Source organism: Nicotiana tabacum, chromosome 10 (assembly GCF_000715075.1).
Source record: "Nicotiana tabacum cultivar K326 chromosome 10, ASM71507v2, whole genome shotgun sequence".
Classification (NCBI taxonomy): domain Eukaryota; kingdom Viridiplantae; phylum Streptophyta; class Magnoliopsida; order Solanales; family Solanaceae; genus Nicotiana; species Nicotiana tabacum.
The window spans coordinates 11,040,437-11,055,262 of NC_134089.1; the positions used below are offsets into that span (position 1 = coordinate 11,040,437).

The following is a 14,826-nucleotide window of genomic DNA, read 5'->3' on the forward strand; positions in this document are numbered from 1 at the left end:
AAGTTAGGTCCAAGTTCCATTTCTTATCATGGTACTAGAGCCCGACCTATCCCAACTCTTGGTTTACCCGATGTCGGGCCTCCATATTATGTCCCGCATTGTCTAAAAAGGGATGGGAAGGTCTCTGTATATAGTCTTGGGTGAACCTCACCTCTTGAGCTAGCTTTTGGAGTTGAGTAAAGCCCAAGGTTTATTTCTTATCAAAAGCAACATAAGCTAGGAAGAGTAAATCTCAAAACACTATAAAACAATACATTTCTAAAAAGGGGAAAGCTCCAAGGTGTGGAGTTCCCTCTAAAAGTAATTAACTTCAGTTAACACTTCAAATAAAAGAGAGTAAAGGGCCACGCATAAGAACATATTGATTCATTTTGCTATGCGCCATTCATGGTGCTACCGTAGAAAATACTTTATTTGAAGACGGTGGTCATTTCGACCCTTGTTCATGACCTTTACCAGTCAGAATTCCTAAGGACCAGCTATGCAATTATACTCATATAATAATCTAACCATAAAACTACCATTAAAAATGGTTCTGATCATACATTTGGCTAAAATAACCCAAAATCTTTTAATAATTGTCCGGCCACATAAGCTTTCCTAAATGAAATGAGGTAGCAACATAAGTTGCTGTACTTTTTATCTCACATACACAGTTCAATAAAGTACTTCTGTGTGTCTCGCCAGATTAAATATGAGGTCCTGAATCTAAATGACTCGTCTTTTGGATGTTCTTTGGGTAGAGGTTTAGTAAAATTTTGGAGCCTCACTGAGTGATGTAATTTCATCAAGCCATGTGAAGATCTTTAGCACCTTTTGAAATTGCACAACATTGAATTATTTTCTTGTTCTTACACTGAATGTTACAAAAACTGATCACCTATTTGTCAATGAGAAGAACCAATTCAAGGACTATCCGAATGCCAATTCTACCAGCTCCTGCGCGAATGATATAATCAGTTAACTGCCTTAATCCCAAACTAGTTCCAGGGATATGCTAAAGGATGGAAATAATGATCCTCCATTTATTCATTAGAACCAACATAAAAACCAGCCTCAGTACCTGATTCAACGAGTTGCAGTTTACTTAATCATGCAGAGTATGTCAATGTGCTTTAATTTTTCAAGAACATAAAAGTTGATGTATGAGAAGACTATTTTTCATACTTCTATGTGGCTATCTTGTAACTAGTCCTTCATATTCAGTTTTATTACTTACATTCTGTTGAATATTTCCTCCCTTTTTTGTGTACTTTACTTATAGTTCCTCCTATTTGCTACCCAGTTCCATTCCTTGATCATTGATGCTTCAACTATTTTCTATGGCGCGTTGCAGATTAATTCTACCACACATCAAGGCAGATCTGAAGAATGAAAAACATGCCACCAGACAACAGATTAGGATACTCACATGGAAGGCATCCTGTATTGGCCACCCACCCCGTAATCTAGATATATCTTTTGTGGCTATGTCCTTTCTTGCAGCAGCTAAAACTTCGTTGAAAACAATTCTTGAGCTTGTGTTCTCCGCAAGGGAACATATCTTCTCACAGTTAAAGAAAAGATTGATGGCAACCAACACACTATAACACTACAAAAATGCAACGAAAACATAGCGCATCGGCTAATAAGGGAATCGGAAAAATTGATAATCTAGCCATAACGTGTAAACATATTCTATTCAGTGGTTAAAAAGAAATTGCCGCAAAGATACAGCACCAAGAGCTTCCTGACGTAAATACTTCTCAGTCACATGAATTACTGCTGAGAGCAATGATTGTGTTGTTCTGTTGGCATAAAAATATAAACCAAAGTTAAACAGAAACCTTGTCAATCCTCGGAAGAAAAGTTGAATTAACTACTTCAGTCAGTATCAATGCTAGTTTAAGATTGGTTTGGCTGAGAATACCTTGCAATATCTGTCTCATTCAGTGCATTCCCTCTCTTTGTAACAAACTCATTAACTGCTTGGATTGCACCTTCTGCAGATTGCTTGATCTTGTCACATATAGCACCTGAGCAACCATGCAAAGCTGCAGCAAGCTGCACATATTGGAATAACATGAGCCTACAGAGAACACGTAACTGGCCAGCACTTTATAACAAGCTAAATGATACCTCATCCTTTGTCAGCAAGATGCAAACAGAAGAAACAACCCTGTTAAACACCTCTGATGGATCAATTGAAGCATCCTGAAAATATGAATGAGTTCAGAAGCAAAGAGCTTTATACACTGAAGACGCAAAGTGAAGTAAAATACTAAGGTATTACAGCGCGCTCTCATTAAATACTTAGGTATCACACTGTTCTGTCATTTTATTATTCTTTCAGCAGGCAAAGATTTACAAAGAAGAAAAAGAAAAAAACAAAAGGAAGCATTCGGAAAACTCACACTTCGTAGAATAGCTATAACATCCTCAAGGGAAGACAAAGCACTATAGGATGATTCAATGTCATTGCTGAAACCAGAATTTGCAGGCCTTGGAAGTGATAGAGATATACTGAAATATAGATGAAGGATCTGCCAGAAGAAAAACATCAAATCTGTTAGATGCAAAGAAACGAAAAACAGAAGAAAAAAAAATATGCATGCCAATCACATAGGCCACTTAGATTCGTTGGAAAATATCGAAGCTTGCCTGAACAGAAAGTTTTCGGACTTCAGAACTTGTATCCACAGATCGTGGAAGATACATCATTGTACGCTCTCCCAAGCGCAAAGCATCACGGCTTGGTAAAGCAAATGCAGCTGGTATCAAGGAAAAAGTATTAGGTCAGTAGAAAAAATCTAATATGAAATCTATGCAAAAGAAAGGCACTTACAAGGCAAATTAGATAAGGTGTGATGTAAAGCACGGTCAGTTTTCTCTCTGTGGGTGCAAGTTCCCCGACATCCTAGTGCACAGTATCCACTGATACAGATCATCCGAAACTTGAAAAGTAGCTCATGAGCTGCAAGACACCCTCTTTTCCTCTGGTAGTCCAAAGAAGAGGAAACATACAGATCGACCTTTCTCAATATGTGCAATAATTGCTCTGCTCGACTTCTTCCATCCTCTCCACTAATTATGAGAAAGCAACAGAAACATCAGTTGAGAGAAAAAAACCAATCATAATGCATGGCCTGCGGTCTACTTGACTGCAATTAATGCATACATTCATGTCCTGTACCAAGAAGCCATCCAAGCACAGCAAGAAAGTTTCACACACACAGACATAATCATGGATAAATCTTCTTATCTAATCTTCCACTATTGAAGTTATTGCCGAACAGCTTTATACGCGTCTCATTCTACAGAATAACAGCGTGCAGCTCTGCTTTCTAAAAATTCTCCAAACCTTCTTCTGCATTTTGATGAGCACAATTTTCAATCTAAACTGAAAAGTTGTAGATATTAAAAAAGTTGATGGGCAGTTTAGACAACTTGACGGACACGACCTGCAAGTTTGTCCTTTCCCAAAGGCTCAAGCTATTCATTTTTCATTCTGGGAACATATACTCACGATTCTGATCTTCTAAAAAGTACTCCCTCTATCTCATTTTATGTGACGCACTTTAACTGAGAACGGAGTTTAAGCAAGAAAGAAAGACTTTTGAAACTTATGGTCTAAAACAAGTTTGTTGCTATAAATCATTTCACTAGGCGTAAAATGGGAAGTTTAAAGTTAAATTGTTTCTAAATATAGAAAGATATCATTCTATTTGGGACAGACTAAAAAGAAAAGTGCATTACATAAATTGGGATAGAGGATGTATTTAAGATCTGGGCTTAAAGGAACGTTACACTTAAATGAAAAGAACCGTAGGATGTAGATTTCTTCAATTATGTGTATCAAGCTCATAAGAAATATCTTCATTCAACTAGGAACAAGAGAATTTGCCTCACCTAAGCTTCACACTAATTTTTGCCATTGCCAGAATCTCATGGCTAATCAAAGCACCATAGCAAAGAAAATCGGTTTTATTTCACAATAAAGCTGCAGGATTCAATTTTGGCTATTTTAAAAAGAAACTGCAGTACTCCTTTGACAAAAATGTCAAGATAGTAGGTAGAAACAATGCTGTGGCAACCTTCCCCATTCCCCAAAGACTGGAGGGTGAGAAAACCCATCAATTGTTCAGCTTTCGGGATACAACAGATTTAGCATGTGTAACCTCTAAGCAGATAGAGACCTATACATAGGCTACAAAGTGGCAGGGACGAGAACTTGGATTCAGTATGGCCTCTCTGTAGATACAAACATATCTTAACTGTACGAGACTGGTATTACCATATTCTATCAATTGGATCAATTAGACTGTACTTGTCAAATATTGGCGAACGGTCATCACGAGTATCAAATATATTTACCATCCAAAAGTTGTAATTTTAATCTCATAATGTACTGTTGCCAAGTATATAATCGAGGATATGCATGTCATTGTCTTCCGCACAACCAACGAAAATAGATTTATGTACGTTGTGCATGATTCACTTTTTTTCTTTAGAAACAACTCCGTATTCTTTATTTGTTAATGCATTGATTAAATTAGACTTCAAAGTCGTTTTTGTAACTTTCGCAATATTTCGTAAGAAAAGTTACTTTCTTGGGGCAATTCAACTATAGCTAGTTTCATTTATTGAATATGCAACATGAATTAGTCTGATTGGTTTGATAATTAAGTGAAGAGATTATCTCCATAAGTAATTAAGCAGCTGCTACACATAAGAATATAGCTTAATTTAACCAAAAAAAATAATTAAAAAGACAAGTTAACCAGAGAGGGAAGTACCTTGTAATGAGTATTGTACATAGAAGAGTAATCAGGTTGCCAATAAGGGGGTCGATAACATCAGCAGGCTCATTAGGCAAGCCAAAAAATCCAACTGTGGCCTGCCAAGTGAAAAATGATGTTAAGAGGACAAACAAATCACGACCACCTCACGGATGAAGCTAAACGCAATCACCTTCATAACAAGGTTTCTTGTTTCAGTAGTCAGTTTTGGCTCTACGGAAACCAGAGTAGTGCAGGCACTTAAAGCAAACGACTGCAATTCAAAAACCAATTTCCAAAACAAGGAGGAAATTAGAGTAATTTACATTCCATTCACCATCTTGGTGTCTGGTTTTATTATATCAATACGATCTGTTGATATCATAAAAGTGGGTTATCCTGATGAAGATAAGTGAAATGGCATTGAGCAGAGAAATCATAGGCAATACACAAACCTGAGTGCGCAGATGCTCAGTGCTGGATTCAGAAAATCCATCCCCCTCATCGCTGCCCATTAATGTTAATATATAATCAAGTAACTGGTCTCTTCTTTTCAGGGGGAATGATATACCACTTTCAGCTGCATTTATCACTGCCTGACCTAAAGCACAATGATACACACATAAGCACCACTTTCAGCTGCATTTATCACTGCCTGACCTAAAGCACAATGATACACTCAAAAAACCCTGTAGTTTAATCAACACCATGCTCACTTTTATTTACATCAAATATGTGGAAATGATTGCTGCTGCAATGATAATCATCAGCAACAGCAGCAGCAACACCTTAATTCCAAAGCGAATAATATATTTTTTTTGGATAACCATGGTGAATCATGACATGCATATCCTCATGGTGAAGCAGCAACACCTTAATATATTTTTCTGGACCAGCTTGTGTGCACCCAGACTAATTCCACGAGGGACCTGCTACCTCCCACCAACACAGGTACCAGGTAACTTTGTCCACCAAGGATTCAACAAATGGGAAGAAGTCACATGGTATTTTTGCCTCCACTCCGCTGGAATTTGAACCCGAGACCTCATGGTTCTCAACCCACTTCATTGACCTCTAGGCCACACATCTATTTGTCATATTTAATCTTGCCCAATCTTGTATGACCGCACATCCATCTTAGCATTCGCTTCTTTGCAACACTCATCTAGTGGATGTATTGGCCCTTAATGGCCCAATATTCCCTCCCGTATAATATTGGTGGACTTACTCTTGTGGATGTGACAGACTCTCTATTACCAGAATGAAGTTGCCTAATTGACTTGGTTAATAAAGGAACTAGTTAATCATATATTTTAAATTTGTGATATATGCAAGAAAACTACTTTTGTATTTCATTTTAGAAAACTAACATTGAATATAGGAAAAAATTTAATCAAGAATAAGCAAATAAATTTGAAGTTAATTTTGTAAGCATAGATAGAATTATTTAAGCCTTCCTCATTTCTTACTCGGAAAAATAAAACTAGGTTATACAACTTCTTTTATTAATTGTTAAAACTATTTTACAACTTGTTCTGTAAAATAAAATATATTACTAGAAGGTGAACAAAATGAAATCTATGATAACAGAACAGAACTCAAAACATACTTCCAATATTTTATTTCTTAACACTTTGACACTAATTTATTTTAATATAATACCTGGTGTTATCAAACTTTTGGGTAAGATGACCAGTATCTATTCATTGTTCTAAGTTTTACAACCACATGGACTACATGCAAGCTAGAATATATAAGAAACTGAAAAGTTGTTGATATGGAAAACATATTCCATTACCGCAGCAAAATTGGAATCCATACAAACCTAATAAATCAATCGCTGTGATGACAGCCTGCTTAGCTGTAGGATGGCGGACATGAAGAAGTCGTGACAGCACATTGGTCCCCTGTAAGGAATACAGCAGCCATATAGTTCGAAAAATTATATTCCAGAGCTGATTATGCAATGCGCTAAAAAATGAACTTAAGAAAAAACTTGCACCTATTGACAAGAATAAGCTTATAATACATGGAACCCAAAAGATCAAAAAATTCATATTCTGATAAAGGATGAAAATAGCAGATCTGGGGAAACGACAATATTACATACCACTAGTGCATCTATTCTGGCTTCAATAACAGTTGAGGGAGCATATTTTGCAGCATATCCATACATTAGCGCCAAAGCAGCATGGATATCATCAGATTCTTCCATTTTACCTCTATCCGAGAAAAATGATAGAATTCTGCAGCAATAAAATCTTCACAATTCTTACAATACTCTAGATGCAATACCGAGAAAATAACAATGGTAGTACACAGTTGCCACAAGCTCGTCTGTCAAAGTGACTATTGCTATCTATTACCAAATTGACACAAAATGAGTTGTTACTCTGTAAGAGAATTGCATGACACAGCAGAAGCTGTTCCAACTTCTTAATTATAAGGAGGAGGATATACTTTTTATAGGGCTGCCATGCTGCTACTTTTTTTCTTTTTCTATTCTTTTAATTTAGACGGACATATCAGTTCATTTATTTTGATTTCCTAGTTTTCCGTAACACCCAGTGTTGTGAAACGCGCTCGCTTCAGCGCTTTAAGCATGAAGCGAAGCGAGGCGGCCACTGTGTCGCTTCTGTAGGTTGAAGCGTAACAGGTAGGTTGAAGCGTCCGCTTTTGCCAAAAGAGCGAGAAGCCCTAGCGAAGCGAGAAGCGACGGAAGCGCTCGCTTTTGTCTTTTAAGTCACTGACAAATAACAAAGCTCAGTCATTTTTTACAAAATCAGCGAGCAGCAGAGCAAGCAGCGACTAGGGTTTCAATTTTCAAGCCCCGGTATGTCCGCTTTTGCCAAAAAAGCGAGAAGCGACGGAAGCGCTCGCTTCTGTCTCTTCTGTCTTTTAAGTCACTGACAAATAAAAAAGCTCAGTCATATTTTACAAAATCAGTGAGCAGCAGAGCAAGCAGCGACTAGGGTTTCAATTTTCAAGCCCAGGTATGTCCGCTTTTGCCAAAAAAGTGAGAAGCCCTAGCAAAGCAAGAAGCGACGGAAGCGCTCGCTTCTATCTTTTAAGTCACTGACAAATAAAAAAGCTCAGTCATTTTTTACAAAATCAGCGAGCAGCGGAGCAAGCAGCGACTAGGGTTTCAATTTTCAAGCCCAGGTATGCCTAGCAGCGACTAGGGTATCTCCTCCTCCTCCTCCTCCCCCCTCCTCCTCCTTTTCATTTCGGTGCTTAAAATAGCCGCAAAATGCTGCCAATCTTTTTTCCCTTTAAGTTTTTCTTCGTTTTCTCATTCTCTTCTTCTTCTTCTTATTTTTGTTTCAGTTCTTAAAATTGCAGCAAAATGCTTCCAAAAGAAAAAATTTCTTCAATTCATCTTTTGTCCTTAGGCTCACTGCCAATTTTTTAGTATTGGCAGTTACATTTTTTGTATGTAGTTACATGTGTAACGTGTGTTGTCTATGCAGTATTTATTTTAGTATTTTTTTTAATTCCGCTTCACTTCAAAACAGTGAGCACTTCGCTTCTCGCTTCACGCTTCAAGCGAAAAGAGGCTTGTCGCTTTTCCTCGCTTCACGCTCTTCACAACACCGGTAACACCTTACAACGTGAAACTTGAAGCATCCGACAAACATCATGAACCAGTTTCTACTAGGGAAATAGGTAGATCAGTATTGGAGGCAAACAAGTGTTTTATGATCCTACTTTTGCACGGAAAATTTTATTTTATCGCACATGAGATAAAAGCATATATAAAACAATGAAATAAGTATAATAGTATAGGATGAATCACTACATAACAATTACCATATGCAACTAGGTTTTAGTTGAAGTTATTACTTAATATAATTGTATCATAGATAACTTTGAAAATTGGATTGAGACAGAAATCTTAATTAAGCCACATAAGATCAATCACATCTAGTCCAATTTTCAGAGTATCCCCACAATCAGGGGCGGAGCTAGAGTGCTGGGAGAGGGTTCGGTCGAACCCAGTAGCTTTGGTTCGAACCCTATATTTGTCTTAAAAAATCCATTGAATATGTATAAATTATTAATTTAGAACCTAGTAACTTAAAACAATTAGAATCCCAAACTCATAAGCTTGAAATCCTGGCTCCGCTTGTGTACATAGTTAGAAAGTTCCAAATGATAAAGGTTATGAAATTCCAGCCCTTCAAGTTGATGAACTTAGTTACCAAGTCTAACATACTACTTGTTAACAGGAACTTTCCTGCCACATTAATAAAATAATTACTTTATCTGAATTACCAAGTCTAAAGAAATTTCAGACGACAAGAAGATGCAAAGAACTCAATTAATTCATGGCTCAAACATCACCTTTGGAAGATACTTTGCCCAACATTGTCGAGGATATCTTTCAACTTATCCAGAACTGTGTCTAGGTGTGATGCAGCCACCTATGCAACATTGAATCAGCACACTGTAAGCAAGACAACTCCAATGACTCAAAGTCCATTAGAATTCTATTTCTAACAAATTTGCCAACTAGGAAAAACAATAGTCTGATTTCAAATTAATTACCAATCCCATGGCTTTTGCTAAGCCAAGTCTATTTGTTGGAATCGTAATATTGGCTTGTTTATACATCAGATAAATCTTAGCGCGAACATAGGCTCTGTCATGAACCTTCTGCAGTAAAATTCCAAGACACCTGAAAAGAAATGACGAGCTCTCAAGAAAATCTTTCTTACAAAAGATGGAAATTGCTGGCTAAGCATCAAACCACATAATTTGGTACTATTGCAGAGGCAGGAAGCTATCTAAACATTGTGACAATTGCACTTGAACCGTAACTGAATGGTGAGAAGCAAGGAAGTTTAACTTGCACATTTTAATGGTGCTTCTGTGAGAAGAGAAATCTGCGGTACCTCAACCATAAAGCTGATAATTTTCTCTTCTAGAGATTCTTCCGTTTTTTCTTTTTTGTCTTCAATGCTGGGAAATATATTTTTCAAAGAGGCTCAAATAGTTTTATGGCCTCAAAATTAAAAGCCTTTATTCAGTTTAGAGTGAAGAGGAGCTGCTAGAAGGTGAGATTTGGGAATCCAAAAGGCCCTCCCGAAGAACATGAGGAAGAAAGCTAGGATGAGCCTGCAATTAGTCACGTAGACAACCCATCCTAGACCGAACAAAAAAATTCAAGTAGTAGAATATCTTCTTTTTTGAGAAGGTAATATTTGTATATTAATAACAAACTACACAGGGTGTGTAGTCCCCCATATTTACAAGAATCAAAACAAACTCCTAGTCCTTAGTCTTCTCGTAAGGATTCTAATACATCAAGTAAAAATTGCACGGGGCGCGCTATTTGGTCGCCCCCATTTAACTTTTACTCAATTTTTTAAAAAATTTTAACTTGTACCCACTTTTTAAATAACTTCAGCTCCCTTTCTCCTCCTCCTTCCCCTTTCTCCTCCTCCTTCTAACTTTTACCTTTTATGTAGTACATATTTATTTTTGGTGCTCAGCACACATTGAAACAATTTATGTTTACTTTAAATGTACATCTGTATTCTGTAATATAATACCTTTGAAGTTGTTGTTCTACTCATAATAAGAATTTATTCTGAATACGCTTGTATATTGATAGTTCTTTATCTTTATCAGGTAGGTTTAGAAGGGAACTTGTTTAAAATAAAATTTGAATTCAAGAGTATTAATAATTCAGTAAGCAAGACATAAGTGGAGTTTAAAATTACAAAACGAAAGACAAAAAAGCAGAAGCTGAAGAAGAAAGAAAAGAACTGGAACACACAAGCACTAGAAAGAAAAGAGAACTAAATAACTTCAGCTCTTCGACAGTTACAAAACAAATCTTCAGCTCTAGAGCTGAAGTTATTTAGTTCTCTTTTCTTTCTAGTTGATCAACCGCGAAACACCAAAAACAGTAGTGATTGCCTCAGACTTCAGCTCTAGAGCTGAAGTTTCCCAGTTACAACACAAAAACTTCAGCTCTAAAGCTGAAGCTTACAAACAAAAACTTCAGCTCTAGAGCTGAAGTTCGACATTTACAAACCAAAAACTTCAGCTCTAGAGCTGAACTTCAGGCCCGACTACTAGAATGCTGAAGTTTTGCGTGATTGCCTTGCTACTTCAGCCCCGTATGCTGAAGTTATGCGAAAAAGCGAGTACGCTTGCAATTTTTTTTGCAAAGCGGGCACAAGTTAAAACGTGACACAAAAAGCGGGTATAGATGCAAATATTCAGGTTCTTTTAAGAGAATAAAATAAATTAAAAGACTTCCAAGATAAGATATCCAGCTTTTTGATAAAGATAAGATATGCAGCTTTTATGACAATTTATACGTTGAATTAGCCAAGTGGCATTAAGAAAAATTGATTTAATTGTAGACTTTAATTTATTAGGCATGCACAACGGGATAGCTAATTAAGTGAGAGTAGTAAGAGTAGCATAAAAAGAATTTGCAGTTCCAGGTGATGTTATCAAATTGAAGATAGCTGACATTACCGATGAAGCAATGCAGAGTGCTCGTCATCAGGACTATAAAGTTCATATTGCTTTTCAAATGCATTTCCAAGTGATATAACCCAGTCAACATCCTGAATTACATCCAAAGATTCTGCAATAAACTGTCAATAGACAAATTTAGGTCCAATACATATTGAGGCAGGGTGAAACTTTACATCAAGTTGCTGAAAGCTAAACATGAGAAGCACTATCTTAGTGCTGGGTTATTAATGAAATTACCCTTTTACAGCTAAAAAAAAGTTAAAACATAGATGCAATCACAGAATTTCTCGCATAACCGGGAGCTGATAAGTCATTGTTTCCTACAGAAGCAACATGCTTTAAGAGATTGAGAAATGTTTATTGTTCCAAGTAGTGAAAATTACTCATTGCTTTTTGTAGTTTTTTCATGCTTATTCTCTGCGGCAATGTTATTTATGATACAAAGCAACATATCAAGGATCAACAAATCCCCTACACGTCGATCTATGTAGTCTTGAACAATAATTTGAACGTAAAGATAGAGGAGACAAATTTCAATGTTTCAAACATGTGGATAAAGTTACTAGTGCTTACATTGATAATCATGTCATCCCAAGACTCTTGATATGAAGGATCCTGCTTTAAGTCTTCTGTATCACTCACGTATGCCTTCATCTTTGGAATCTAGAGCTTAGCAAACAAGATAACCCATTAAGACAGAGACGAAACTTGTCTCCGTACTACATACAAAAGCAAAGTATCCAATATTTCTTGGGAATACACAGAATTTCTATCCTATTTCAGCCCCCCCTTATGTTACAAATTCTAGAGTTCAGATCTGCATTTTAATTTCCCCCATCGTCCTGAACTATCGTTTTTCTTATCCCTTTATTTACCTTTTGCTAAAACCAATATAAATTTTAGGACATGTTCGCAATATAAGTTCATGGCATTTTGCTTACCTTCTCTTTGCCCCTTTGCCTCACGCCCTAACCGTCCCGTAGCTCCTACGCTATACCTTCCCCCTTCCATGCACCCTTGTTGCACCTTTCCCTGCAAGCCTATGTACTGTTGTCGTTCACCCCTCCACTACCCATTTTACCCGAACCTATTCCGTCCACCTCCATGAAGAGGTTATGGGGGCTGCAAGAGGTGAAGCGGCAGTGTGATGCGATGGTTGATAGGGGCTTAGAAAGAAGAGTCAAGCAACAGTGAGGAGAGTAGGCAAAGGCAGAGAAAGCAGATAAGGAATGAATTGCGTAAACTGCTCTCAACATCTGCTAATTTAACTGGAAAAATAAGTCAAAGGGAAAATCCCAAAATGAACCTAGTCGCAAGACATCAGTCGAGGAACTTCAAAGATTTGGTCTCAACTCTCGAAAGTATGCCAACAGTTTACTCTTGCGAGGGTAAATAAACTAGAAAAAGGATAACTTAGCCAAATAGCAGTAAGTTCAAGTTAAAAAGTGTTACTTTTAGAAGTTCCAATAAACTTAGCCAAATAGCAGTAAGTTCAAGTTAAAAAGTGTTACTTTTAGAAGTTCCAATATAAATAAGATGATCAAACCATGAAACATACACTATAACCCCATAATTTAGGTTGAAAATAACTAAGCAACTTAATAATTTAGCTAATAGTTATCAAAATATTTACAGTGATAATTCAATTTTAGCTAATTAGAAAATAATTAGACCTTCAACATCAACCTTCAATTGTCTGGTTATTCATATAGCGAATAATTTCAATCATAAAACCAGTAAAAAAATTGCTAAAGAATAATAAAGTCAGTTTGTTAACAAATTGCATCTATTTATACCTCATCTTGCCAAAACAAGTTGATGTTCTTTGGAAAGAGCGGTGCCAGATAACACAAGACCTGAAAAAACAAAAGAGAAACGTGTTAAAACCATAAATTAATGTTAGATAGTTATGTGTAAATAGTCCTAGTCCGATATGAAGTAGGAGTAGAATATGTCCTAGTCCCATACGTAGGAGTAGTAGAATATGTCCTAGTCCCATATGTAATAGGAGTAGAATATGTATTATATGTAGGGCTCATTGTATCATTGTTAAAAATAGATTTTTCTCCCGTGCATTCTCACACAATTATTATTAGATTTCATAATCATTTGACCTTCATATACAAATAGAGGACCCTTCCTGATAAACCGATGCAGAAAAGAGGGGAACATCACTTTGTCAGAATAAAATGAGGATCACTATTACTTGGGTGTTAACAGCAGAAGGAGATAACTAAAAAGAATACATCCAGATGGCCTAAGAATCATTGACATAATAGTGGGATGAATGTATGAAAAGGCCATGAAGAAGTCATAGCAACTATTCCGGATGCTGAAGACTATTATCATGCAGAAGTTCTTCTCCCCTGCCTTCCTTACATCCTTTGCATTTAGAGGAATTTTATATGCTTATAAATATATGAAAACTATAATACTTCTACAGTTCAAATTGGTGGAGTGAATGCCTTCTATGTGACGATAGAAGACAGTCAAGTGGAAAAAAAAGGAATTTCAGGAACCTGTAAAATCACTATAAAAACATAGAGCCTGAATGACATTAGTCTACTTTGACTCTCTCAAGCAGTTCATCATACCTATGATTAACTGCTTTGGCATCTAAATCACAATGTTACCCAAGTTTAAATGTCCTACTTCCAAAATACCCAATACAAAAGCTACGTCTAACTTGCTATGTTCATTCCACTAACCATAAGAATTTCTTTTGGGGCAGCAAGTGGATGACGAAAACAAAGGTACATAAAAAAAAATCCTGGTCTTTCTAGAGTTCTGAGCTTTCCGATACCATCTTGGTACCTTTTCAATAATACCTTTACCATTTGAAGAAAACAAGTACATAGAAATTTCATCTTGATGTCGACAAGACAGATCACTTGGGAGTAGGTCAAAAAGCTCAGGATGAAGCACATTCAACATGTACATAAATTAGGTCAAAAAGCTCAGCATGAAGCGAATTCGGCATGTAAATAAATTTGTTCTACAAGTGGAACGTGCTTCATCCTGAACTTGTGGCAAGTTCATTGGAAAAAGAAAGACAGGTGCCATCTACTATTCAAATATTGGCTGAGGGGCATACCAGACAGGACAAACAATGGCCTTTCCATAAGCTTGACACATAATTATCAAGCTAACGAAGCACTCAGCTGTAATGAAACAGGCTAATCTGCCGCCTCTAGCACCAAGTATGTGGATACATGCTGATGGGCCAAGTCATTTTCATGAAATAATGCTAAACTTCTATTCTAGAATGAAGGCAAGAAAACTACTCTTTTAGCCTCACACTTTGAGCATGAATATGTCATAAAAGAACTGAGCAATGCCATCCAATCCAAGCACACTAAAAACCATAGAGTAACCATTCATAGCAGGTTTATGCGGCACCATGTAATCTTTACTTCAGCATCAACACCCCAAAAACTTAGTGAATAAGAAATCATTTACATTCTACCCAAAAAGAATAGTAGTCTCTGCGCGAAGTACAAAATCAGCTCTACAAAATCAAAGATGGAAAGTCATGCAACTGAGTCAATGCTGCCCACAAAAAAAAACAGTT

The 14,826-nt window shown here is 36.7% G+C and overlaps 1 protein-coding gene across 1 annotated transcript in view; it reads right to left on the minus strand.

Annotated features, from left to right (window-relative positions):
- LOC107768284 (protein SHOOT GRAVITROPISM 6-like) overlaps positions 1–14,826 on the minus strand; it is a 44,021-nt gene that overhangs the window by 13,707 nt on the left and 15,488 nt on the right. Inside the window, 17 exon segments of the mRNA XM_016587397.2 lie at positions 1,412–1,543; positions 1,715–1,787; positions 1,910–2,043; positions 2,119–2,193; positions 2,394–2,522; positions 2,641–2,750; positions 2,825–3,063; positions 4,776–4,876; positions 4,951–5,031; positions 5,213–5,358; positions 6,583–6,664; positions 6,868–7,003; positions 9,102–9,181; positions 9,306–9,435; positions 11,253–11,374; positions 11,829–11,918; positions 13,052–13,111. Of these exon segments, the coding sequence (XP_016442883.1) occupies positions 1,412–1,543; positions 1,715–1,787; positions 1,910–2,043; positions 2,119–2,193; positions 2,394–2,522; positions 2,641–2,750; positions 2,825–3,063; positions 4,776–4,876; positions 4,951–5,031; positions 5,213–5,358; positions 6,583–6,664; positions 6,868–7,003; positions 9,102–9,181; positions 9,306–9,435; positions 11,253–11,374; positions 11,829–11,918; positions 13,052–13,111 (1,920 nt within the window).